The sequence below is a fragment of the Neophocaena asiaeorientalis genome, unplaced genomic scaffold (assembly GCF_003031525.2).
Source record: "Neophocaena asiaeorientalis asiaeorientalis breed wild unplaced genomic scaffold, Neophocaena_asiaeorientalis_V1.1 scaffold1, whole genome shotgun sequence".
In the NCBI taxonomy this organism is placed as follows: Eukaryota; Metazoa; Chordata; class Mammalia; order Artiodactyla; family Phocoenidae; genus Neophocaena; species Neophocaena asiaeorientalis.
In genome coordinates, this window is record NW_020171981.1 from 3,654,364 (window position 1) to 3,681,271 (window position 26,908).

Genomic DNA, 26,908 nt, shown 5'->3' on the forward strand with positions numbered 1-26,908 from the left:
TCTTTCTCTGCCTACCTTCCTGGGTGCAGAAGCTGCCTAACAGGACGAGATTAGGAATGGCCTCTCCACACCCTGAGTAAACCAAGACAAACTCCTATCCATCCCTCAAGGCCTAAGTTAATTATTATGCCTCCTGCTCCACCAGGAATTTTCTTGTTCCTACAGGGCTTGCTCACATGCTTCTATTTTAACATGCTATATGCCATGATTGATTAAATATGTACACACACACATATATAGTATTATTTTTTAATTTATTTATTCATTTGTTTATTTTGGGCTGCTTTGGGTCTTCGTTGCTGCTTGTGGACTTTTACTAGTTAGGGCGAGCTGGGGCTACTCTTCGTTGAGGTGCGCGGACCCCTCATTGTGGTGGCTTCTCTTGCTGTGGAGCACAGGCTCTAGGTGCGCAGGCTTCAGTAGTTGCAGCACGCAGGCTCAGTAGTTGTGGCTCACGGGTTCTAGAGTGTAGGCTCAGTAGTTGTGGCACACGGGCTGAGTTGCTCCGTGGCACGTGGGATCTTCCCGGACCAAGGCTCGATCCCGTGTCCCCTGCATTGGCAGGTGGACTCTTAACCACTGCACCACCAGGGAAGTCCACATGTATAGTATTGTAATGATCTAGTCTTGTATTTGCCTCCCTTATAGAATGTTAGCTCTTGGAGCCCAGAGTTATCTATCACTGATACTGACCTGATATATGGCAGGTACTTAATGCAAACTTTGAAATACAAATAAGAGGGACTTTCCTCATGGCACAGTGGTTAAGAATCCGCCTGCCAATGCAGGGGACACCGGTTTGATCCCTGGTCTGGGAAGATCCCACATGCTGCAGAGCAAATAAGTCCGTGCGCCACAACTACTGAGCCTGCATGCCACAACTACTGAAGCCTGCGTGCCTAGAGCCCACGTTCCACAACAAGAGAAGCCACCGCAATGAGAAGCCCGTGGACCGCAACAAAGAGTAGCCCCTTTTGCCGCAACTAGAAAAAGCCCGCGCGCAGCAATGAAAACCCAATGCAGACAAAAATAAATTAATTAATTACTTAATTAAAAAAATACAAATGAGATACAGAAGTATTGTCTTTAAGAAATTCTTAATGTAACCACTTGCCTTTGTCCTACTCTCCCTGGGGCAGGTAAATGTGAAAGAAAACACATTTATTTCACCTCTTGTGGTTTCAGCTACACCAGGCTTGCTGATACGTTATCAATTCCCCTGGGGTCTATGTGAAGAGGATATTACTTTGTAAGGTTCTCCTGCCTCTCATGAGAGGTACACACAGTTGTCCCAAGAAGGTTTCTAGATCTGTCACTTTCTCTGAAAGCCTAGTCTATTTGAGAGTGGATGTCCAGTCCAGAAGACACCAGAAGAGGCTAAAAACTTAACTCAGGTGTTGGGAAGATACTGGAAGGATGATGGGATGACACTATCCTGGAGGACTGTAACCAAGTGCCAGGACAGCATTTCCATCTGTAGGAGGAGGGGCTTGTGCTGGAAGCACTCCCTGCCCCCACTCCAAAATTCAGGGCTTTCTGATGTGTGGGACCCAGGAGGGCAGAATTCTGTTCTCTCAGCTCCAGTCTGGAGGATGCACCCTGGTGGGTGGGATTCAGTGGATACCCACGTAGCCTGCCCTTCGAAGAATGCCAGCAGGACCAGGTGCAGGGGTAGAGGCCCGCCCCAGTTCCCCTTCCTGGGAGGGACCAGCCTGGGAAGTCAGGCCCAACCCCTGACCTTTGGTAGGTTTGTTTCTGGGAGGAGCAGGATTGGGAGGGGAGTTTGAGATAAGGCTATAAACTATGAATATCCCTTAAACAGATCACCCCCACAAGGCTGCTTTATTGCTTTCTAGAATTTTCCACCTTTAAATGCACCTTCCTAAAACTAGGTTCAAGTATGATATTCCAAATACAAACATGCAATGTGCACTTTTTCAGAAATGTGTCCTTGTTGAGTAAAGGAAGTAAAATACACCTAAGGGAGCCTCAAGGACCTTGGTGCCTGTTGGGACATGCAGCCACCGGGCCCCACTGGATTATAAATCTCTAATCTGGCCCAACAGATCATTCCTCTCTTATTGACCTCTGCCCAGGGAGTAGATCTAGGCTCCAGGGAGAAGAGAGGGGCTACCATTCTCCTCAGCACTCCCCCTCCTCTGGAAGGCCAGAAGATGGGAGATCCTGGGGGGGGCGGGGGTTGGGCAGCTTGGCTGAGGGGATAAGTGGGGCCAGGCCAAAGACTGGCCTCTGGAAGCTACACCAGGCGCAGCTGGGAGGTGGGCAGGGGCAGGTCTGAGTTGGATGTCGAGGTTGCCATTGGAGGGGCTGCCGTTGCTTCCCTTCAGGGAGACCTCAGTGGGGACTGGGAATACGAGCAGCCAGTGTTCAGAGTGACTGAGTCCCAGGGACCGCCCCAAATGCTCTACGTGTGAGAACTCGGGATCCTCACTGCCACCCCAAGGTAGAGCCTCTGAGTGGGTTCACCAACTCGCATCCCCACCAGCAATTTTCCCGTTGCTCTTTGTTTTGGTTCCCTGTGGCTAATGTAACAAATTACCACAAACTTGATGGATTTAAACAACAGAAATATATTGTCTCACCAGTTCTGGAGGTCAGAATTCTAAAATCAGCTTCACTGGCCAAGACCAGGATGTTCCTCCTCCCGCTTCTGGTGGCGGTAGGCATTCCTTGGCTTGTGGCCGCATCACTCCCATCTCTTCCTCCATCTTCACATCACCTTCTCCTCTTCCATGTGTCCAATCTCTCTCTGCCTCTCTTTTTTTTTTTGCGGTACACGGGCCTCTCACTGCTGTGGCCTCTCCCATTGCAGAGCACAGGCTACGGACGCGCAGGCTCAGCGGCCATGGCTCACGGGCCCAGCCACTTCGTGGCATGTGGGATCTTCCCAGATCGGGGCACGAACCCGTGTCCCCTGCATCGGCAGGCAGACTCTCAACCACCGCGCCACCAGGGAAGCCCTCTCTGCCTCTCTTTTACAAGAACACTTGGGAGAATATTTAGGGTCCACCCAGATAATCCAGGATGATCCTTACTTGATCACATCTGCAAAGACTCTTTTTCCAAATAAAGTCACATTCACAGGTTCCAGGGGTTTGATGTGGGCATCTTGCGGGTCAGCGGGGAGCATTTGTTGGCCTGCCTCACTCTTCATTTTGACCACCTCTGTATTGTCAGACTGTGGTAGACAGTGAGTGTGCCAACCAGACTCCCCACACCCCGTGAGGAAGGACTTGCTGCCTTCCTTGGCGGTTGGCCTCCAGCTGTCAGCTCTTTCAGGGCCTGCTGCAGCTGCAGAGAGCACGTCTCCCAAGAGCCTGCCCTTCTGGGGCAGCCTGCATCTGGGGATATAAGGACCAGCCATTTCAGCCCCATGAAGGGCACTCGGACGGGCAATAATCACTCCAGAGCTCTCCACCAAATTGACTGAAGTTTGTCAGGCCAGCATTACAGTTGGATTTCTCCCACTGCTCAATCCTACTGCTGTCTGGTTCCTCTCACAGGGAGTGATCCCTAGTAAGCATCTTGCCCCCCAAACTTCACCTACTTCTGGAGAACACAACCTGGGTCACAGACATTATAATATTTGCCAGTATGATGGAAGTGAAGTAGCAATTTTTGTGTCTTATATATTTTCATTTCCCTAGTGCACTGGATTGAATAGTGTCCCCCAAACTCATGTCCACCTAGAGCTCCAGAGTGTGACCTTATTTGGAAATAGGGTCTTTGCAGACGCAATTAGTTAAGCTGAGGACAAACTAGATTAGGGCGGGCCTTAAATCCAAGGACTAGTGGCCTTAAATCCAAGGACTAGTGTCCTTACAGGAGGAGAGAGACAGAAACACGCAGGGAGAATGCCATGTGACGACAGAAGCAGAGATTGAAGGGATGCAGCTGCAGGTCAAGGAACAGCAAGGGTTGTCTGCAACCACCGGAAGCTGGGTAAGAGGCCAGAACAGATTGTCCCTCAGAGCCTTTAGAAGGAATCAACCTTGCTGACACCTTGATAGCAGACTTCCGGCTTTCAGAACTGTGAGAGAATACATTTCTGTTATTTTAAAGCACCTAGGTAGTGGTAATTTGTTACAGCAGCTCTAGCTAACTATACACCTAGTTACTAGTAAGACTGAGCATCTTTTCATACATGTATTGGTCATTTGGGTATCCTGTTCTCTGAAAGCATCCTTTCTGAACATAGAAAATCTTCTCCACCTCCCCATATGATTGTTGTCCTTCTAGCATGCACTAAAATAATACAACCGCATTTATGGATTCCTGGACTCTTTGCACAATTCTATAGCTTTCCAGGGATCTGCTGCCTATTGGTTGGGAACCCTGATCTACAGGATTCAATTTCAACCCTTTGTCATGGACCTGAGTATTCTTCATGCTCTCACCTTGCCACTCTCTTCAACCTAATTTCTCTCTCCACAAACATCCCATGTTCCCACAATAAAGTTCTGGAAGAGTCATGCTGTCTCTTACCTATGTGCTTTATCCATGTTATTTACTCCCCCTTCCTAGAATGACGCCCATCACTCATACACCTCTCCTCTGTCCTCTCCCTTCTACCACAATTCATTCCCATCCTACCAGACTCAGTTCAAGTGTTACTTCTCCCAGGAGCCTGTTCTGATAGCTTTCCATCCCCATCCCATACCCCCCAATTGAGTTAGATACTCCCCCTTTCTGTTCCCTTAGCACTCTGAGCATCCCTCTTATTTTGTTTGTATGGATTTTTTAAGCTCTTACTATATATGAACACAGGGCTAGGCTCCGGGTGTGCGGTCACGGGATTTAGAATGTGGTGGGCCCCTCACACATCATACCATCACTTTCTTTGAGGGCTGGGACCATGTCTTCATGTTAAGGTCCCCAGCACCTTGGCAAACAGTGCTTGACTGATAGAGGGTAACTAACACTGAACTGCATGGGAAAGGAGGCTGACAGATGAGTGGTCTGGCAGTGGACTTGGTTTTCCTTGCCTTGGAAGAGCAGATTCCCTCTACCCGCCATGATGGAGATGATGAAATGCAGTGGCATCCTTAGAAGATGACACCTTGGACCCAATTCATGAAGCCACCTAGTGAGTTGTTTTCCCCCGGACGACTAACAAAGGTGAAGGGATGGGGAGGGCAGAGTGGCCAGGGTTTATCGGGCAATTATTGGCCCCGACCCAGCTGACTGGGCCCTCATAGGCCTTCTGGCCTGTGTTAACTCGTGAAGCCAACCAGCCCTGACATCTTCCCCTCAAATTCCTCCCTCTAACTCCAAGTGGCTCCAAGTCCTGAGCTGTAGGGGGGAAGTGACGAATAGAGCTGGGGAATGCACAGCCCACCCCCCAGGCCAAGTGACCATGGTCCCCACTCATCACTAAAGACCTTCCTGCACCAGCGGCACCTTCTCTCATTCCTTCCTTCACAAGCATCCATCAAGCACCTGACACTCAACATGGGGTGTCATGCCAAGTGCTAGGGTTACAGAGATGAACAGGCCTGTACTCCCAGCTGAGGAGGCTGGGTTTCCAGAGCTTTCAGCCCAGCAGGCAGATACACCACACACACACGTGCACACACACACAGCACAGTCAGTGTGGCTGTGAGCAAACACACATAAGACATGGACCATAAAGTCATAAACCTATGGTAGATAAATGTCTGAATGTCAAGGGTAAGCCCTCCTTTTATGGATATTACAGGAACATAGGTAATGGGCCTTCTTGCCCGGAATGGGGCGTGGTAAGAAAGAACTCTGGGAAAGTGCAGGGACTGCCAGGGTGAGGGTGCTAAGTGTCTGACACAACAACAGGGGAGAAAGTGGGAATCAGGCCAAAGAAGAGGGAGGAAGAGGCCTGCGCCTGTGGTGGCCGAGCTGTGGTGCTTGAATGGGGCAGGCAGGGCTGCCGGAGAAGCCACATCCCACGGAGAACAAGAATGAGGGCTGGGGAGGCAGACAGGCCTGGGTTTGGATCCCAGCCTCACCAGATCCAGCTCTGTGATCTTGGACAAGTTACTTAATTCCCTAAGCTTTGGCTCCCTTGCCTTTAAAATCTGCCTAATAACAGTACCCACATTATAAGGTTTGTTTGGAAGGATCAAATTAGATAAGGCTTGTAAAACATTTAGATCTACCCCGGCACAGGGCACAATGACTATTGCTTAATAAGCAAACAAACAACAACAACAAAGGATGACAAGGCAGTCTGCATACACACCATCCTGGGGCTCTGTGCTTTCCTGTCCAAAGCTGCCACAGGCCTGCTCTAATCCTTCCTCACCTTCCTATGTGCTGCCCCTCCCCCACCTGCTAGATCAGCAGAGAATTGAGAGATTCACAGCCAGAAGCCTTTCACAGCCTCTCCCTGCCACTTTCCAGATGATGGGAGTCCTGAAGACCTCGATGCCCTGGATGCCAGACCACTTGTGTGCTTATCTGCCCATCGGCCCTGAGGTTCTCTATGGCCTCAGAAAAGGACAGACTGTGCAGATACTGTGCAAAATCCACACTCCTACGCTCTCCGGTGCCACCACCCTGAGGCCAGGAGCCAGGCAGAGCTGTTCTCAAACCCTTCTGTTCCACATGAGCCACCCGGCGTGCTGCGGGGGTGGGGGGAGGTGAAGTGCTGGTGGTCTCTGCCTCCACCAACCCACAAGCGCTGGGCCTTCTAGACTCCTCCTGTCCTGCCCTGCCTGTTGGTTCAAGGAGGAGAGATGCACCTTGAGGGTAGGGCAGGGCCATGCTTCTTGGGATGTCCCAGGGAACCAGGAACACATAGTTAGAGCCCCGCTAAATGTTCGTTTAATCATGGGGGAGCCCCGGCAATTCCGATAGCCTGAGTCAGGACTCTAACATGGGAGCCAAATTCCCACGAGAGAGCCCTGAAGAGGCCCTTAGTTCTGCCCTATGAACCATTTTTACGGAAGTCTTTCAACCCATTCTATAAAAATAATGATTAATGTTTTATATACACATACACCCACACAGTTTGCAAATAATGAGAAAAATCTATGAAAGCATGTTGTAAGCTATAAAGAGTTACGTACATCTAGTATGCTTATTTGTCTAGGCTTGTAAATAGAAATACTCTGAGGTGGTCAGGATAGGTGTTATCTCCATGTTGAGGAAACCATGGCTGGCAGAGAGCTTATGGAAATGGTCCAAGATCTCACTGGGCAGGAATCTAGGCCTTCTCACTGCCCTATCACATCACACAGTTCAATAAAAAATTTACTAAGCCCCAAGTGTTGAGACAGGGCCGAGTGGTGGGGGGAGTAGGGGGTCATTTAGAAAGACCCAGGCAGAGCTCCCTTGAGGAGCTAACAACCTGGAAGGGGAGGAATGCAAAGTGGCACACCCAGCCCTGTGAGATCCCCAGCACCCCCCTCTCTCCTCACACTCCCCACTTCTTGCCCAATCTCATGCCCTCTCTCAGCTTCAGCCACCACCTGGACCACAGATCAGTCAGCCTACGGCTCTCCAAAGCTGCATCCCCAGTCCCCTGAACTCCAGAGCTACAGACCCAAGTGCCTCCTGCACACTTGCCACCTGGGGGTCTCCCAGGGCCACCAACCCCACAAATTCAAAGCTGATATGCCCTCCTCCTCAACCCCGGCTCAGCATCCTGCAACCCTGTCTTAGGTGGAGGCACTCGCATCCAACCACCTAGGTGTCATCCTGCTGTCCCCCAACCACACGGCCAATCAATTGCCAAGTTCTGTCCATTTTCCTCCAAAACATCTCGGAAATCCAGTCCTTCTCTTCCTCCTCATGCCTCTGTCCCAGGTCAGGCTCTAACTCCTGTATGATAACCTCCTGACAGTCGTATCTCCCACGAATCCATCTTCTTTGCAGTCAATCTGTATAGGTCCCTCCCTGTCTCAAGGCTCAAACCCTTAAAACCCTCCAATGGTTCCCCTCTCTCTGCAGGGGTGAAGTCCAAGTTCCTTCGTGAGATGATATGATACAATACTACCCTTCCGCCTCTACAGTCTCTTGTGCCTCAAACCTTTCACGGCACAGAGGCTGGCCTGCCTGCAGGGCCGGCTTCATGCATGTGAGACCTCTGCAGTTCATATTTTTTAACAAGGGCATTTTAATTCTGCACTGGACCCCACCAATTATTTTGCTAGTCCTACCTGCCGGTTTTTCCCTGCACCCCCTTGCAGTTTGTGGCCTGCAAAACTTTGTACAGTCTCCTCCACCCAGAACACCCCTCCCACATCACCCTCTTTCTGCCGCCCTTCTTTTAACACTCAGTTTAGGTGTTATCTTCGGGACGCCTCCCTTGACCCTCCTCCCTCCCGATCCCTGCCCTAATCACACAACACATAGCAGGTGTTCAACACTTGCCTATTACATAAACTGAGAAGGCAATGTGTGACAAGTGCCACAAGAGACCTTCAAACTATGATCGATCGACGGTAAAGCAAGGCAAGGAGAGAGAAGGCATTTCTAACGACCTCCAGGTTCCTCAGGGGGGCGCTAGGACCTTGTCCGCAGACGCGTTAATCCTTGAGCAGAGGGCTCTACTCCTGCCTGGCCGGAAGCGGCCGGGATCGGCTCTTGGGCGCCGCCTGCCGCAATCGCGTCGCCACTGCAGCCCTCTCCGTGAGCCCCCGCCCCTCCACGGCCGTGAGCCCGCCTCACGCCTCCCATTGGCTGTCTCCTCTTCTCCCGCCCTTCCCGGGCTCAGCCACTCGGAGCCCCGGGGTGGGTGGGGCTTGAAGCCCGGGTGGAGCGCGCGCCCCGATTGGCTCTGAGGAAGGCGGTGACGTGACCGGAGGAGACCTAAACTGAGGCTCAGCCACACCACCACTGGATTAGTGGTAGGCGGAGCGGGCCCGGGTCGGCGGCCGGAAGCGGAAGTGGTGGAAAGATGCAGGTGGGGGGACAGTAGCTGGGGAGGTGGGGGGCTGCGTTGGGACCCCTGAACTGAGTTCAGCCCGCCCGTCCCTGATCTGCTTCCCGGGCTCCCTCCGGGGCGCGGCCCTCCCCGGCGCGTCGTGCTGGCCCCGCAGGGTGGCAGTTGGGTCGGTGAAACGAGCGCGCGAGTGGCTTGTTCGCTCCCAGGACTCACGCCCCGTTCCCCGCCGTGTTTCCCGCCAGGACCATCAGCACGTGCCCATCGACATCCAGACCAGCAAACTGCTCGGTAGGAGGGGGCACCCCCGCTCAGCCAGCTATCAGGCGGAGGCCTGGCCCCTTTGCCCCCTGTCACCAACAGCTGGAGCCCCGACATCCCAAGGCCCCTGTTGAGGCGTTGACCACTCGCCTTGTTCTATGCCCCCATCTGTGGCCGGATTGCCCCGCTAAGAGGAGCGGGAAGGAAACAGACATAGAGTCTGTACTTGACCTGTGTTTTCTACTTTAATATTTATAACATGTGTTGTCAATCATATCTTTCAGGCACAGAGAGGGTGAGGTGAGGGCTTACCTTAAAGATGGTCAGCTACTGAATGGCAGGGCTTCCCTGGTGGCGCAGTGGTTGAGAGTCCATCTGCCGATGCAGGGGACGCGGGTTCGTGCCCCGCTCCGGGAGGATCCCACATGCCGCAGAGCGGCTGGGCCCGTGGGCCGTGGCCGCTGAGCCTGCGCTCCGCAACGGGAGAGGCCACAGCAGTGAGAGGCCCGCGTACCGAAAAAAAAAAAAAAAAAGGTCAGCTACTGAATGGCAGATCTGAAGTTAGAACCTAAGTCTGTCAGCTGAAAAAAACCCTTTTTAAAAAAAAAAAAAAAAAAAAAGGTTCCATCTCCCCTTGATTTTAGGAGGAAGAGGGACATAGATCCAGTTGGAAAGAAAAACCTTTTAGTGGCCAGGCCATCTCCCTGCCATCTGTATCTGATCTATATACCTCCTCCCCAGTTCAGAGCCAGGGAAGGACCTCTTCATTCTGACCCCTCCAGGGCCACGCACAGCTCCTGGGTTTGTTTTATATATATATAAATGTATTTATTTATTTTTGGCTGTGTTGGGTCTTCGTTGCTGCGCGTGGGCTTTCTCTAGTTGCGGCCAGTGGGGGCCACTCGTTAATGGTGCACGGGCTTCTCATTGTGGTGGCTTCTCTTGCTGCGGAGCACGGGCTCTAGGCGCGCGGGCTTCAGTAGTTGTGGCACGTGGGCTCAGTAGTTGTGGCTCACGGGCCCTAGAGCGCAGGCTCAATAGTTGTGGCACACGGACTTAGTTCCTCCGCGGCATGTGGGATCTTCCTGGACCAGGGCTCGAACCCATGTCCCCTGCATTGGCAGGCGGATTTTTAACCACTGCGCCACCAGGGAAGCCCTGGATTGTTTTGATGCCGGTTTGTCATTAAGATGACATCTGTTTGCCTCATCCCTTTGCTTCTACTTCTGTGACATCTACAGAATTTTTCTTTCTGAAGATTTTAGAGGAATACAGTGGAGGGAATATAACTGATAACTAGTGTGGGCCCTCAGTGTTTGACCAGCTGGCAGATTTATTAACAAGGGCAAGGTGGCCACTTAGTGGAGCTTCTATAGTTTCGTTGCAGATTTGTCCCAGCTCTTCAGCACACGTACACTCTTCTGTTGTTGTTGTTGTTTTCGGTATGCAGGCCTCTCACTGCTGTGGCCTCTCCTGTTGCGGAGCACAGGCTCCGGACGTGCAGGCCCAGCGGCCATGGCTCACGGGCCTAGCCGCTCCGTGGCATGTGGGATCTTCCCGGACTGGGGCACGAACCCGTGTCCCCTGCATTGGCAGGCGGACTCTCAACCACTGCGCCACCAGGGAAGCCCAGCACACGTACACTCTTGATGTCATGAAAGGGACCAGTAGAACAACAACCACTTATTGAGGGTTTATTCTATACAAGGTGCTGTTTTATGTGCTTGACATTATGAAAATGAAGATCACTACAATTCATTGAGCCCTTGCCATGTGTCAGACACAGCGCTCAGTGTTTTACCTTCATTCCCCCTTGTACTCAGTATCTTTATCATCCCTGTTTTACATGTAGAGAAACTGAGGCACAGAGAGGTTGAGAGACTTGCCCAAGAAAGTTAGTAATTAGAAGCCAGGACCATCTGACCACAAAGTCTAGTTCTTAGCTCTCTCCTACTGAGGAAATGTGCATGGCTGTTATCCACCTATACCCTCTACTAAAAACACAGATCTGGGCCCAGAATCCAGGAGGTCAGTCACATGGGTATTCATGTGTGCAGGATGGTACTTCACTGGTAAGAAGAGACCAGTGTTATCTAGTCCTTAGGGTGCTGTAGGTAGTAGGGGCTTTGTAGTTATTCATTCATCTGGTATTTGGCATAACCATCTTGTATTTTCCATTGTCATGGTTAATCCCAGCCCTGAGGAAGTGGAAGTTGAATAGCGTCTGCTGTCAGTAAGAAAGATATAGTTATACGTGGAAGCAAAAATATCATGGAGAATATGGTCCAAATTGGCACTTTGATGTCAGGACCAATTTAAAGTTTTACTTTATCCCTGTGTTGAGGCAATTGCTTTATAAAAGTCACACTGTGGATGAAGTCAGGTTGCCAGAGTCTGTTTAGCCCCAAGCATCCCTTCGGGCCTGTCTTCATTCCCATCTTCCTGTGACCCCCACACCTTAACCAATATGAATACAACTTTTAGCCAATGCCTTAGCATGTTTCACTTGAATCAGTGATGGAATTTTGGCCATGGGAATGGAAATGCTGTGATTTGGGTGTTTCTCCTGTAGACTGGCTGGTGGACAGAAGGCACTGCAACCTGAAATGGCAGAGTCTGGTGTTGACCATCCGAGAGAAGATCAATGCCGCCATCCAGGACATGCCAGAAAGCCAAGAGATCGCCCAGCTGCTCTCTGGATCCTGTGAGTGCTTTGGGGCTACATTACTGGACCCCACCCCTTTCCTGGGGTGGTACATATCAGCTGAGCTGCTCCCTTTCCTTTAGCCATAGGGCTGACCCCTAAAGAAAGAGAGGTTTTTATCTGGGGTATAGATGCTTGTTTCTTTCAACACAAAACGATGAAGGGGAGAGCTATGCCTGCTAAAGTTACTAGCATGTACGTGAGTCAGCCATGCATAGTGGCCGCAGTGGGTGGGGAAGACACTGTAATTCTCAAAGTCTTTGTTCTTCCTTGCTTTCCAGACATTCACTACTTCCACTGCCTAAGAATTGTGGAGCTTCTCAAAGGCACTGAAGCCTCCACAAAAAATATTTTTGGCCGGTATTCTTCACAGCGAATGAAGGCAAGTGTGGGCGACGGTGGTAACACGCAGCTGGAGGCCTCCAGTCCAGGGGGTCAGAGCCTGTCTGGTCTCGCTGAGGATCCAGTGGAGACGCCTACATAGAATATCTCCTCCACTTTCTCTCCGTCCCCACAGTTTATGCCAAAAGTAGCCTACCCCTGGCTTTACATTTGCTTTGGGGATCGCTTGTTGGCATCACACTCTTAAAATAAAGTGGGTGGTCCAGCCAGCATTATGGAGGAGGACGAGGAGATGCAGAGACTGGGAGAGCCTCCCCGGCTGGGGGACTGAGCTGGGATGCACTCAGCGGCTGCTGAGTGCTGTTCAGGCCCACTTCCTGTTTCTTTTCTTAGGATTGGCAGGAGATTGTAGCCCTATATGAGAAGGACAACACCTACCTAGGTAAGGTGGCCCAGCCCAGGAGTCCCAGTGTCCATGGGGAGGCCGACTCCCCAAGTTCTGAGACAGTGGGCTTCTAGGAGGCACAGTTCACGTGGGGGAAGAGGCTGGGGTGTAGATGTTTGTGAGGTGGGAAAATAAATTCCACGAAGTGTGTTGGGAGGAGGACGACCACCAAGCAGGTGTGTGCAGGTCTTCCACCAGTCACCTCCTGGTGACTGACTCGTCCACTGAGCACAAGAGGCACGGGTTGTCCTGGGAGCTGTATCAGGGGCCTGAGGGAGTAACTAAAGGGCTGACTGTAGTTCGGGTTGTGTTTTCTAATAGTATAAATAATTGTAATAGCTAATATTGACGGAACACCTACTAAATGCAAGGGATTGTACTTGTGTTTTATGTGGGTTCTCTCTCTTGATCTTCACGATAACTATTATTGCTCCTGTTTTATAGCTGAGGATTGGATTAGAGAGGTTAAATGACTGTCTTAGGTTCCACAGCCAGGAAGGGGAAGAGCTGGGAGGCCAACCCCGTGCTCTTCGCCACCCGACTGGGGTATGTTTGTGCGTGTCCTTGGGGCATGCCTGCCTTATGGTGTGCAGATCTGGGGTGAACTTCCTGGGCCCTTCTTTCTCAGTGGAACTCTCCAGCCTCCTGGTTCGGAACGTCACCTACGAGATCCCCTCCCTGAAGAAGCAGATCGCCAAGTGCCAGCAGCTGCAGCAAGAATACAGCCGCAAGGAGGAGGAGGGCCAGGCGGGGGCTGCCGAGATGCGGGAGCAGTTCTACCACTCGTGCAAGCAGTATGGCATCACGGTGAGCGGCGGGTTCTTGCTGTGGCAGGAGGACGGACACCTGGGGCCTCTGTCTGTCTTCCTGGGCCCAACGCCTTTGCTTCTGGGAAGGGCTTCCTCTCAGCCTGGTTGGGCCCTTCTCAGGCCATTTTCTTGCCTATCTCTAATCTTCAGGCGTATTCTTTAATCTGTTGTACTCTGCTTCCCACCACTTCTGTCTGAGCCCACCTCGTGGATCCTCTCTAGGGCGACAATGTCCAAAGAGAACTGCTGGCCCTGGTGAAGGACCTGCCGAGTCAGTTGGCTGAGATTGGGGCGGCGGCCCAGTCCCTGGGGGAAGCCATCGACCTGTACCAGGCCTGTGTGGGGTTTGTGTGTGAAAGGTACCGAGGGCCTGTTTCTCCCCAGCGGGGGGGACAGTTTAGCTACTTCCCCAGCTGTGCTCTCTTCTCCACTTGTATTTTCCCCACGTTACATCTGAGAGGCGGGGCCCATGCTGGCCTCCTGAGTGGGCAGCAGGAGGGTCAGCTGCCTTCTCCGTTGCAGCCGCACAGAGCAGGTGCTGCCGATGCTACGGTTTGTGCAGACGCGGGGGAACTCCACGGTGTATGAGTGGAGGACGGGCACGGAGCCCTCGGTGGTGGAGCGGCCGCACCTCGAGGAGCCCCCTGAGCAGGTGGAAGAAGACGCGGTAAGACAGGCCTAGTAAGAGCCGCTTCCTCCCTTCATACGCTGTCCACACCCCATTTGAGTTTAGAGTCCAGAGGGAAGAAAGGGGTATTCCTGTGAGAGAGACTAGGTGGAAGGGCCCGGAAGGCCCTACCCCTTTATTTTTCTGGCTTTCTTGAGGCCAGAGAAGAGATGAGCTCTGAAGAGGCCCAGCAAGCTGGTCAACTTTGAACTGGGACCCCTTCAGTCCCCTGAGCTCTCTGAAGATGGGCTCTCCTTTGGGAACTTGGAGGCCATTATGCTTAAACAGTGCACTCCCTACTGAAGCAGCTGAGGCCTAGGGGAAGGCAGGCCCCTTTATTCACCCATCTTCTGCGAGCTAACCCTTTTTTCCCCCTTCCAGATTGACTGGGGCGACTTCGGGGTGGAGGTGGCGTCCGAAGGAGCTGACTCTGGCATCTCTGCCCAGGCTGCTGGAATTGACTGGGGCATCTCCCTGGAATCGGACTCAAAGGTTAGGATGCCCTCTCGGTCCATCTCTGAGGACTTTCTGTGATTGCTGCTTTGGTGATAAGAAAAGTGTTGTCTCTGTCTCTAAAGACATCAGATGAAGTTCATAGTTCTTGGACCAGGTGTAGTCCAGTGTGGGGCAGAGTTTCCAAAGTGACATATCAGAGTTTTGACCTCTTTCTTCTGGTGTTCGGGGCAGGTATGGGGATGTAGGCAGGTGGTACCTACATGCATGGGCCCATAGTGCCATCTTTGCCACCTCCATCAGGGCCGCAATGTGCTGTCATTGAATTTTTTTTTTTTTAGAGGAATTTTTTTTTTTTTAATTTATTCACTTTTGGCTGCGTTGGGTCTTCGTTGCTGCACGTGGGCTTTCTCTAGTTGGCGGTGAGCGGGGGCCACTCTTCGTTGTGATGCGCGGGCTTCTCATTGTGGTGGCTTCTCTTGTTGCGGAGCACGGGCTCTAGGCGTGCGGGCTTCAGTAGTTGTGGCACACGGGCTCAGTAGTTGTGGTGCACGGCCTTAGTTGCTCCACGACACGTGGGGTCTTCCCGGACCAGGGCTCAAACCCGTGTCCCCTGCATCGGCAGGTGGATTCTTAACCACTGCGCCACCAGGGAAGCCCCATCATTGAACTTTTGAGGGCTTTGGTTTATTCTGGCTCCCTTTACTGGGGAAAGTTCTCCCAACACTGCTGGGGTTCTTTACTCTCCACCCAGGAAGCTGGGGGTGGTGAGATAGACTGGGGAGACGATGCTGCTGCTCTGCAGATCACCGTGCTGGAGGCCGGAACCCAGGGTGAGTGCACCCCTCCCTGCAGCCCTGGCAGAGCCGCCCCCGTGTCTCTAGAAGCAAAGAAAAAGTACACTACCATGATTGGGCTTCTCAGACGTTTACCTGTTTTTTCAAAATCATGATGATGTGAGTTCAGGCGGATGGAGAGAAGTTCTTAAAATTAAATCTAGAAACTCTCAACTTTTTGGATACTGAATGCGGGTCAGCTGTTCTCTGGGGAGGTTCCGAGAGGGCTGATAGGCTCTGAGGCCTGACCTGGTCCCCACCTCCCCATAAGCTGAGAGTAGGGATCTGAGCCACTAGAGGGCAGTGCAGGATGAGACTTCACGTCCACTAGAGCGAAGGAACTTTCCATTCTTTGGAACTCAGCTCTGTGGTCCTCCTCACAGACTTGGGTTGGCATTAGTGCCTGATTACGGCTGAGACAAATGGGAAAGGGTAACCTTTCCCACTTGGGTTGGAACAGGAAGTGGGCTTACTGCAGTGTCTGTGTCCATATTAACCCACCAGGACTTCTCAAACTGAGCGTCTTCTCCAGTCCTCAGCAACTTTATCACTTCTCTCTTCCTGGCAGCTCCCAAAGGTGTTGCTAGGGGCCCAGATGCTCTGACACTTCTTGAATACCCTGAGACCCGGAATCAGTTCATCGATGAGCTCATGGAGGTACCTTTGTCCTCTGGGTGATGCGGGGGGAGGCCTGGCACCAGTGTAGGCGGCCTCGCTCCAGATACCTTACCTGACCCTTCCTTTTTGTGTAAGGGTGCTGAGCACTTTCCTTGTTCTGGAGCAGGGACTCGCGTATTAGGAGGCTCCCCCATTCATTCAGCTGTGTTTATCATGTACTTCCTAAGCCCCTGGCACTGTCTTGAGGTGCTGAGCGAACAAATCAAAGTCTTTGACCTCATGGATCTTATATCCTAGTGGGGAAGGCAGACAAGAAACAAGAAAAACAAGTAAAATATGTAGTATGTCAGGTGTTAACGTAAGTGCCATGGAGAAAGAGAGCTGGGGAGGGAGATGGGGTTACTGGGAAGGGCTGCAGTTTTATGTTGGTGGTCAGAGAAGGCCTTGTTGCCAAGGTGACCAGTAAGTCAAGACCTGCAGTGGGTGCAGAGAGAGCCATGCTGATATCTGGCAGAAGAGTTTTCCAGGCAGGGGGAGCAATGCAGAAGCTTTGAGGTGGGAGGTGTCCTGCACGTGTGATGAACAAGGAGGCCGCTGTGGCTGAGCAGGGGAGCTGGGGGAAGTAGAAGAGCCCAGAGAGCTGAAGGGAGTTGGGAATTTGGCTTTTACTCTGAGGGAACTGGGAAGCTGTTGGAGGTTTGGTGCGACATGTTCTCATTTGTGTTTTAGTATCATCACTGTGGCTAAAGTATCCGGCAGCCTAGAGTAAGGAGCCAGTGTTCTTGGCTCTTCTTTCTGGGACTGGGAAGCAGGGGGCTTGTCTTTGTTAATCTCTGAGTCTGTCCATTTCTCGGTGGCCTGCTGGCTGGGGAGGGCCTCATGGAAGGCCTTGTCCTCGCGAGTCTAGTTCAAGTTTCCATGGTCCAATAAAAGTGACAAGATATGCAGCTGGTTCTCAGATTCTTCCTAGCCTTTTCTTAATCCAGGGCTTCTCAAACATGCATTCCTATTCCCTGAATCTCATTCTTCCCATGGAGAGAAAATACCGTCACTGGGCAGAGAGAACCCTTTGAATCTCTGCATCGTAGTTATGTGCCGCATAGCCTGGGAGGAAGGAGAGGGGTCCAGGGCCAGGTAAGGCCTGAGACAGCAATGAGGGACTGAAGGGTGATGGTGGAGGCTGCCCCAAACTCCCACGTTATAGTTGGTGAGTTTCTAGCAATAAAAATGTTCAGAGGAAATAACTGCTCCTCAACCAGCATCTAACCCTCACCTTATTCTTCATTTTGACCAGCCTGAGGGCCTAGTTTCTGAGTTCTTTTCTCGGTTTGAACCAAATCCTCTTCTGTCCTCAGCTTGAGATCTTCTTGTCCCAGAGAGCAGTGGAGATGAGTGAGGAGGCAGACATCCTGTCTGTGAGCCAGTTCCAGCTGGCTCCAGCCATCCTGCAGGGCCAGACCAAAGCAAAGATGGTCACCATGGTGTCGGCACTGCAGGATCTGATTGGCCAGCTCACCAGTCTTCGAATGCAGCACCTGTTTATGATCCTGGCCTCACCAAGGTCTGGCTTTCCCCTTGATGTTGGGCTGTTCAGGGCACGCTGCAGGGCCCTGCCATCTCGGGCAGCCCTGACTCCTTTTTTTTTTTTTTTATAAATGTATTTTATTTATTTATTTATTTATTTACTTACTTACTTACTTATCTATTTATGGCTGTGTTGGGTCTTCATTGCTGCGTGTGGGCTTTCTCTAGTTGCAGCGAGCGGGGACTTCTCATTGCGTTAGCTTCTCTTGTTCCGGAGCACGGGCTCTAGGCACGTGGGCTTCAGTAGTTGTGGCTCGCAGGCTCTAGAGCGCAGGCTCAGTAGTTGTGGTGCACGGGCTTAGTTGCTGCACGGCATGTGGGATCTTCCCGGACCAGGGCTCGAACCCGTGTCTCCTGCATTGCCAGGCAGATTCTTAACCACTGCGCCACCAGGGAAGCCCCAGCCCTGACTCCTTGTTTCCTCGTCTCCATGACCCCTTAGACCTCATCCCTGCCTCCCATAACTGCACCATCCCAACAAGGGATGGTGGTTCTCTTTGGGGCAAGATGGGGTGGTTTGAGGTATGCAGGCAGAATCTGCGTCCCCTGTAGGATGGGGAAGTGGGAGTGGTATTCCTTGCACGAAAGGATTGAAGGATGTGGAGGCTGAGAGGTCAATTAGAGACTTGGTTTCCTGAGCCTCAGCAGTTGGATGGGGACACCCAGGTTGCCCAGCGACACCACACACTTACCTGAGTGCCCGGCCCAGGTATGTGGACCGAGTGACTGAGCTCCTCCAGCAGAAGCTGAAGCAGTCCCAGCTGCTGGCTTTGAAGAAAGAGCTCATGCTGCAGAAGCAGCAGGAAGCCCTTCGGGAACAGGCGGCTCTGGAGCCCAAGCTGGACCTGCTGCTGGAGAAGACCAAGGAGCTGCAGAAGCTGGTGAGACAGGGAAGGCGAGCCCGCCCAGTTGCTGCAGAACGAGGTCCCTTTGTCTCTGCTTCCTGCCCACTCTGTATCACTGTCTTTCAGATTGAAGCTGACATTTCCAAAAGGTACAATGGGCGCCCCGTGAACCTGATGGGAACCTGTCTGTGACATGCTCCCCGTTCTTCCTGCCTGTCTTCTCAGCCTTCAGGATGGAGGAGGGACAGCCAGGAGCCCTTCCCATCAAGAGACCAGGCTGACTGGAGGACGGAAAGCCCCAGGATGGAACCGTCACCCAGATGGTTACCTTGGCACTCACTGTACTCTCTGCAAGAAGCTGTCTTAATTGGTCCTGTGACCCGTCAGCCTCAAACCACGGCTTCTGCTCTTCCTCATTATCTAGTTGGACTTAATAAAAGAGGAAGGGACCCTTGTTTCACTACTGATAGTGCCGTTTTCTGGGCCTGGGGTTGAGGCTGCATGGGGTTCTTGATCCTGTGGAGTGCCAGGTTGGGGACTTTTCCTCTTTGCTTCTGGTGACGGGGGTGGGCCCCGATTAGTATCTACAAATGGTTCAGCAAGGGGCTCTGGGGTAGCTGAGTCAGCTGGGCCCCTTTCTCTCCATAGCCAGGCCCAGACTGCCCCACTCAGGCCAGAAGCCCAAGGGGAGCAGTCAAGTGGCAGCCTTGTTGGAGCCAGCAAAGCTGTATTTTCCTTTTAATCACTGCTTACCTCTAGGCAGAGGGAAAATGCGGTTTGCAGAGGAAGGGTCTGATAAACAAGGTGGAGACAGAAGTTGTCACCTTCACAAGCTGCCTGTCCACTTCCTACCCATAACTGGCTGCTCTGTGATTGGGTAGAGCCCACCCCAGGCTAGCACCCTTCTCCCCGGCCACCTACCCATCCCCATTTCCCAGGAAGGGTAGGGGTTGGGGGTGGCCAGCAATTCGATTTTAATTTCATAGCAGAGCAGTTGATTCATGGCTCTTTGTCGCTGGCGTTGACTCCCGTAATGACTTTCCATCAAAATGAAAAGTGGAGTGACACCACTCATTATTCCTGCTGCTTGTTATCTCAGTTCTGGGGAGGGCCGCCCCCTCCCTGCTGCCTTTCAGCCGTCCTGGACAGTGAGTGATGGCCCCTATTAATCACCGACCCCGCGGACTCCAGCGGACACACGCTATCCAGAGGAGAGAGAGATAAGGTGGCATGAACTGCTCGAAGCCGCTCCTATCAATTAATGTCAGCCCATCACTTCCCCCCAATCTTTGCCTGTTCACCTCCCTCCTTTTGGGGGGATTGAAAGTCTAGGAACTGAAGATGGAAAAATATTGGTATGGAATGTCGAGGTAAAACTGTCCTTGGAATAGAAGGACATCGAGGGACCTGAGCGGGCTGCATCCTGCCCTCAGCTGCTGTGAAGGCTCTCGGCGGGGGGCGCTGTCTGCGTCTCTCAGTCCCTTTCTCTCTGAGAGAATGTCCACTACCCCCTGGCCCACCTGTTTGGCGGCTGGCTCCACTGGCCTTCTGGCCTGCTCCTGGTGGCTGCCACCAGCTCACCGAGGCATGCTACGCCTGCCCACTCTAATGTCCCTCATCCAATCACCAGCTATTACATGGGCTCTTTGCTCGCTGGCGCCCAGCTTTGGGGAGAAGCCTTGTGGTCATGTGACCATGGCAGGCTGGGTTCAGGCCTCCGAAGCTCTTGCTTCTGCCCTCGCAGAGGAATGCCTTGCTTGCCTTCTCTGCCCTGCCTGGGGCCGACGGGGGACATCGGATGTGCTGAAATTTGGCCATCTTTGCAGGACAGGAAGTGGGTTTAACAGAAGGTTTTCTCAGCAGAGTTTGGCCACCTTGGCAAGCAGTGGGGCTAGGGGACTGTTCTCTCAGAGGAACTGGGCTCATTTCACTGCTTATCTGGTGAAACGAAGGCCCACTCAACCCCTAGGTTCATGTAACTGGTTTCTTAAAAGCCTTTGACTCCATAACATTGGATTTATTCTCCAGAATCTTTAGCCCCATTTGGCTTTGACCCTTTGCTTTGCTTCCTGGGTCCCACTTTCCTGACCACCCTATGGCACTGAAGATCCCACCTGGCTGTTTGACCCCTCAGGAGGGCAGCTCTGTGTCTTTCCGATCTGCTCCCAGAGTTCCCTGAGCATCACTCTGATTGCATTTAGGTTCCTGCTTGTTCGTCTCAGAGTCGCCTCAGAAGTTGTGAGGATCAGATGACTTAATGTGCACAGAGGTCTTAGAACAGTGCTTGGCACAGAGTAAGTGCTCGCTGGAGAAACGTGAGCTCCTACTTTGGGTTTGTGAAACAATGCTAAGGACTCTTCATTCTGTTTCCTTCTTGGAACGGGGAGGTGAGAGGTTCCTTGTAGAGCTTGAAGACCAAGTTCTGGGCAGTCGGGTTTCTGGAATTGCCAAAACAAACAACAGGGAATTCCTGGGCGGTCTAGTGGTTAGGACTCCACGCTTCCACTACCAGGGGTCCGGGTTCCATCCCTGGTCGGGGAACTAAGATCCCTCAAGCCACGTGGCATGGCCACAAAAATTAATAAATAAAAATTTAAAAAAAAACAGGGAGAAAGAGGAGGTGAGCCCAGATCACACCCTCGGAGTCCTGCGTTTGATGCGAATTGTATTGTCAAGAACACATTCTACTTTGATAATTACTTCAGTGCCGCCTCTTCCCAGAGAAGATTTAAGGCTCTCACTACTTAAGCTAAGTCCAGTCATTACCTGCTTCAGATAAGGAAAGAGTCACCTTTCCAAAATCCTGTCACCCAGCCAAATCCAGCCAATGCCCAAGCCTACTCACCATCTCTCTGCTCACATGAAGTCTTTCTTCCTGCATAGACGCTACTGTGTCTTTTCGAAGTCTGGTTCTCAAAGCGTAGGATCCATTTGCACTGCAGCCCACGATGGTTGACTGTGAATGTGGGCTAAGTAGACGGCTAATGATTACTCATCTGGGTTCTGGCTGCCCACTAAGGGCTTGCCAGGGAGATGTGGGGTCCTACACATCTAGAACTAGTTTCCCAAAGCCAGTGCGGGGCAGGGGATTATCTGCATCATTCAGGCCAAAAATCTCACTCATATGATCTGCTCCAGAGAACTGGCCTGGAGCTGAGGACCAAAAAAAAAAAAAAACAGATTCCAGGCCTTGGGGAACAGGAGCTAATCCTGCTCTCTCGTGTCTCTCTGTCTCCCTCGTTAATTCTACAGGTGTTGCTTACACAGTTTCTCCCCTAGAAACAGATCCTGCGGCTCTTCCTGCCTTTTCATCCACCTGCCTGTCCTGTTACTACAATTCTATTTCATCTTTTTTCTTTTTTTAGCTGCACCATGCAGCTTGCAGGATCTTGGTTCCCCAACCAGGGCCCGGGCCCTCGACAGTGAAAGTGCAGGAGGAGCATGGGGGAGGGAGTTCCCTTCTCTTCTAATGTAAAATTAAAAGACTCCCTGTGCCTTCCTGTCTGTGCCTGTCTCTGGCTGGGTCGCCTGGCCTAGGACCCCACCCTTGGGAATCTGGGCATCTTAGACATGAGTTAAACTCCTGACAACGGGGCTTGGTCAGACCTGATCCCGGATCCTAACCACTGGGCCGTCAGGGAATTCCCCATTTCCTCTTTTTTTTTAAATTAAAAATTTTTTTTTGGCTGTGCCATGCAGCTTGTGGGATTTTAGTTTCCTGACCAGGGATTGAAGCTGGGCCCTTGGCAGTGAGAGCGCCAAGTCCTAACCACCGGACCACCAGGGGATTCCCATCCCCTATTTCATCGTTTTTTTTTTACCCCTATTTCATCTTCTGATTGCCACTTGTTTATTTTCCTCTCCTCCCCATTCCTGTACACACACACACACACACAATCTAATAACAGTAACAAGAAGACAGCAGGCAAAGCAACGCGGTAGTGATTAGCATCTTCTCTAGATCTAGACTGCCTGGGTCAAATCCTGGCTCTGCTCTTGCTACCAGTGTGATCTCGGGTGAGTCCCTGGACCTCTCTGCACCTCATTTCCTTCACCAGTGAAATGAGAGCAATACTACCAACCTCAGGGTGGGTAGCTGTGGTGAACATGTGCAGCACCCAGATGGTGCCTGACACGGGAAGACTCCCCTGTCAGCTTGTGAGGGGTGGTGGACTGCAAATAGCCTGGACTGAGGTTAGAAACCTGTGTTCGGGTCCTGGTTCCATATGTCCCAGATATCCTGACATGTCCCAAACCAACCCCATTATCATCCCCGTCCCACCCTGCATCCCTCCCTGATATCTGCTATTTCTGTTCTATCAACAGGCTCCCAGTCTCTGCTGGCTCACCTCTAATCCACCTTTTCCATGTGCTTTGTCACCCTAATCATTTCCCTACTTAGAAATTCTGATGCCCCCTCAGCTCCCCAGATTCCTAGTGTAGCAGGCCAGCCCTTGATATTCGGACCTCCCCCTAACTTTCCGGCCTGGGTATCCACGCAAAACAGCAAACCCACGTGTGTCCCCAAACCTCTTCTTGGCCCCTCCTAGCCTTTCTGACCCAGCTAAGTTGAGTCCCGAACGCATCTCTGTGGACATTGCCAGTTCCCAGGCAGAATGAGCCCCTCCCTCCTTGGCAGCATCCCTGAACCTGTGTGTAGATGCCCTTCGGGGAGCACCTATCAACTATATGACAGTGCCTTCGTATGGTGTGCGCCCCAGACTGAACTGCTTAAGAGCAGGGACTGGGTCTTGCTCATTTTTGTGTCCCCTTTGGAATCTCAAACTTAAGTTCTCCAAACTTCAGTTGACTTAAGTCAACTGGGCCTCAGCTGACTTTGCCTTCTAAAATGTTATGCTCACGTGGCTCACAACTAAGCAAAAAAAGAAAAGTCCCATAAAGAAGTTTGGGAAGAAAATTGGGTTTAAGCAGGCTTTTAAAATGAACCAATGGTCAGACTAAAATCTGATCCACAGCTGTCTCGTGAGTATCCCTGACCTGAGAGGATCTCCTGGGCCTGCTTCTCTTCTCTCCCTGTTTGGTTGAGGGCTCTTCTAGAGAGGAGAGCTGCTGTCCCATCCTCTTGCAGATCTCATTGCTTCATAGACCCAGGTCTGCTGCCGAAGCTGGGGTCACCACCCCCACCCCCACCGCTTACTGAGTGCTGCCCACCTGCTGGGCTCTGAACAAGCTGTTCTGCACCCCGAGTAATCAGGCCCCAGGAGCTGCTCCCAGGCTGCAAGGCAGATCCCAGGGCCCAGGAGGAGGGTGTCAAGCCTGCTCCCGGGCTAAGAAGCCCAGGGTGCCAGCTGACCGCAGATCTCCGTGTCCTCCAGATGCCCTTCCTCTCAGGTGGTGTGTACCTCGGCCCTGAGTAAACTCTTACCTATCCTGCCTGCCACCTTCCTCTCATTCCCCAGGCTACAAAGAGAACCAGTTTGAAGATTTAAACTTCTCCTGCGTGTCTAAATAAAAAGTTCTGCACTATTTAACGCCCCAGCTATCCATAAGTGTGGGAGCTGCCCTCTCCCTTCCAGCCTTCCCCTCCCTCCCTCTCGCCCAAACCTCGTGCAGCAAAGCCATTTGTCAAAGCCCTGCCGCAGGCTGCGCTTGGCTGTGTCTGAAAGGACAAGCGCCCCACGGGGGGTGGGGGGGGCGGGGGATGAACGGAGGGGCTACTATGCAGGTTGCTGCTCAATCTGCAGAGAAACACCCAGGCTTTGGGGAGACGCTCATTACTTCTTTTAACTGTGATTAACAGGCAAATTAAACCCAAGCCCTTAACTCTCTCCTGGCAGAGGACTCGAACGCAGAACCCTGGGCCGGTGTGGGTGGAGGGAGGCACTCGTCTGTAGCTGTGGCCCGGGGACCAGGATCGAGGAACACAAGGGCTGCGCCTTAACCATCGTCATCGTTGTGCGGTAGGAGAGAGGGGAGCCCCGAGTGGCGGGGGGCAGATCCAGCACAACCTCACACGTGGGGAAGGGGGTACTCCGTGCCATCTTTTGGGTTTCTTTCAGCCACTTGAGAAAGAACAAGGTCGTGGCCCTGGATTTGCTGCCCTTCTTTTCCCTGACCAAAAAAAAAAAAAAAAAAAAAGTGAGTGAGACCCTTAGGCCTCACCCGCCAGGACCTGCTGATGGTGTGACCAATGCGGCTTTAGCCCCAAACCTGGGGCTGGAAACATGTGTCTAAGGGGCCTCCAGAAATTCCACTCCAGAAATGACCTTGGGCCCAGGGAGGAGGGCAGAGGACTGTTTTTATGGGAGTAGAGACCCTGGGAATAGCCTTGCTACAGGTTATACAGGTCATACGTTTACACGGTCGAACACTCATGTTAGAAGGGATCAAAGGTCCAAGGCATCTCTCTCTGTTTCTTACTCCATCCAAGTGTGTGTGTGTGTGTGTGTGTGTTAAAATACCTGACCCAGCTCAGAACATAAAATTGACCACTTTAACCCTTTGTGCAGGGACTTCCCTGGCGGTCCAGTGGTTAAGACTCTGCGCTTCCACTGCAGGCAGCACGGGTTCAATCCCTGGTCAGGAACTAGGATCCCACATGCCACGTGGAACGGCCAAAAAAACCCCCCCAAAAAACCCCTTTGTGCAGGTACATGGCATTGTGCATTCAGCGGCATTAAGTGCATCCACATCGTTGTGCAACCATCCCCACCACTCATTCCATCTGATTTTGCAGATTATCTAGCTGTCCCATCAGACCTATAATCACCTCTAACAAAAAGCAACAAGTGAGGCAGAACTCTATAGGCAGAAGAGTTCTGTTTGAAATGGAGAAAATTGGGGAACGCCAGCTGGAGCACCGGTGGTTGAAAGGGAGGCCTCATGCTCAGGAGGCAGACTGGGTGGAAATCCTGTAGGGACTCCCCGTTAAAGGCAGGTCCCCTAAGCCCGAGCGATTAGGAGGTGAAAGATGACATACAATGCTGACGGACTGTCTGTCAACCTGACGGGGCCGAGGAGAGACATGGCCCCGTATTTATTTTGTCGTCGTCGAGTGGATCAGTAGGTCTGTCATAGAAACCAGGCCTGACAGCTCTCTCAGCAACCCAGCTCTCTTCTCTTAACTCCCGCATCCCGGCTCCACCATCTATTAAAACATCCCGGGCTGTCAGGGATATTAAAAGGCTCTGTCACTCCTTCTTAAAACAGTCATAAATACAATCTGGACACGAGCATTTGGGCAGGAGCCCCAGTGCTGAATGGGAAGAGACAACAGCAGCGACGCCTGCCTTTCTTGACAGCCAAGGCTCAAGCGAGGAGCCCTGGACTCCTCTCCTTTTTCTCTCAAATGCAAGAATCAGGGCCGTCTCCAACATCTGCTGAAGCCTGGCATTTTGAAACAACTGTTCTCGAGCATAGGATGTTGCCTTTGTTAGCATGACCACAAGCATCATGTTATCTCTGCTGCCCGGCGCACCCAAACTGCACCTGTTCTAAACGTTTGCCTGTGCAGCTGCTTCCTAAGCCTCCCAACGCCGGGCAGTGCGGGGAGGAACCAAAAGGTAATGAGAGAGCCCCAAGTTCTTCTTCTTCCATGATGGGATTTGCCTTCTGTCCCTCTTCTATCCTCCCTGCCCCATGCAGCCTCATGACTGACCAACCTTGGAAGGAGAGCCTTAGGCCAGAGGCTTCCCAGAGTACAGGCTGGAACTTGTAATTTTGCCCAATTGGAGGACCCCAGTCAGCCCTGAATCCTTTTTTTGTGGTGGGGGAGGGCGGCATTTTAGTTTCCCGACCAGGGATCAATCTCAGCAGTGGCTGAGATTGCCAAGTGGTCCTAGCCACTGAACCGCCAGGGAATTCCTTGGCCCGGAATCCTTGAGTCTCTCCAAACTATGGAATCACAAATCTTTCTGCCTGGAAACTTCTGGCTCTCAAAGAGGGAATTCCTTTCCTTTCTACATCTCTGATCAGAACACATGGCCTCTGACTTCTTGCTAGGAGCTAGCCCCTCTTTTCAAGAACATCCTATCTGCAATGGAGGACATTTCTCCAGGTTGCTGCAGGGATACCAAGGCATAGAGCCAAAGACCAGCCACATCCCCTGGCAAATTCCGACCCTGGGCTCCATCTCTGTCCGTTGGGCTAGGTATTCACCAAATGCCTAGTTTACAGAAACATACAAAGGCCCTGCGTTGACATCAGGGCAGCACCCAGGACACTGGCATCTTGAAATGTCCTGTCTTCTGCCCACCCAGTGGTGCGTTCGGTGGCTGGAATCACTTCCCATCCCAGTACTTCCAGTTAGCTTTGGATATTTTTGTAAACTATGGAGTATTATTTTTTTTTTCCCAACAAATTTACCTTCTCAGCAGCTTTTTCCAAATAGTTCATGTCAAGGAGTGTCAGACTTTTATCCTTTCTTTCTACAAGATGTATTACATGCCTACCTTATTCGGTTGTGCAGCCCCAGAGGGCAGATGTAGGCCTGTGTGTGGACGT

At 52.0% G+C, this 26,908-nt stretch overlaps 1 protein-coding gene across 3 annotated transcripts; it reads left to right on the top strand.

Moving 5' to 3' along the window:
- Positions 1–8,776: 8,776 nt before the first annotated feature.
- On the top strand, positions 8,777–18,955 carry CDK5RAP3 (CDK5 regulatory subunit associated protein 3). Of its 3 annotated transcripts, XM_024745725.1 has the most exons (15): positions 8,798–8,902; positions 9,127–9,172; positions 11,715–11,846; positions 12,128–12,228; positions 12,582–12,630; positions 13,262–13,440; positions 13,665–13,801; positions 13,965–14,109; positions 14,491–14,601; positions 15,317–15,395; positions 15,967–16,055; positions 17,372–17,577; positions 18,310–18,481; positions 18,572–18,594; positions 18,671–18,908. In XM_024745725.1, exons 1-15 carry the CDS (start codon positions 8,897–8,899, stop codon positions 18,810–18,812), a joined length of 1,617 nt encoding a protein of 538 aa, XP_024601493.1. In that variant the 5' UTR covers positions 8,798–8,896; the 3' UTR covers positions 18,813–18,908. The 3 variants fall into 3 exon arrangements, with proteins under 3 accessions (XP_024601512.1, XP_024601493.1, XP_024601502.1); XM_024745744.1 differs by lacking the exons at positions 9,127–9,172; positions 18,572–18,594 and having other exon boundaries at positions 8,777–8,902; positions 18,671–18,955; XM_024745734.1 differs by lacking the exons at positions 8,798–8,902; positions 18,572–18,594 and having other exon boundaries at positions 8,912–9,172; positions 18,671–18,955.
- The last annotated feature ends 7,953 nt before the right edge of the window (positions 18,956–26,908 follow it).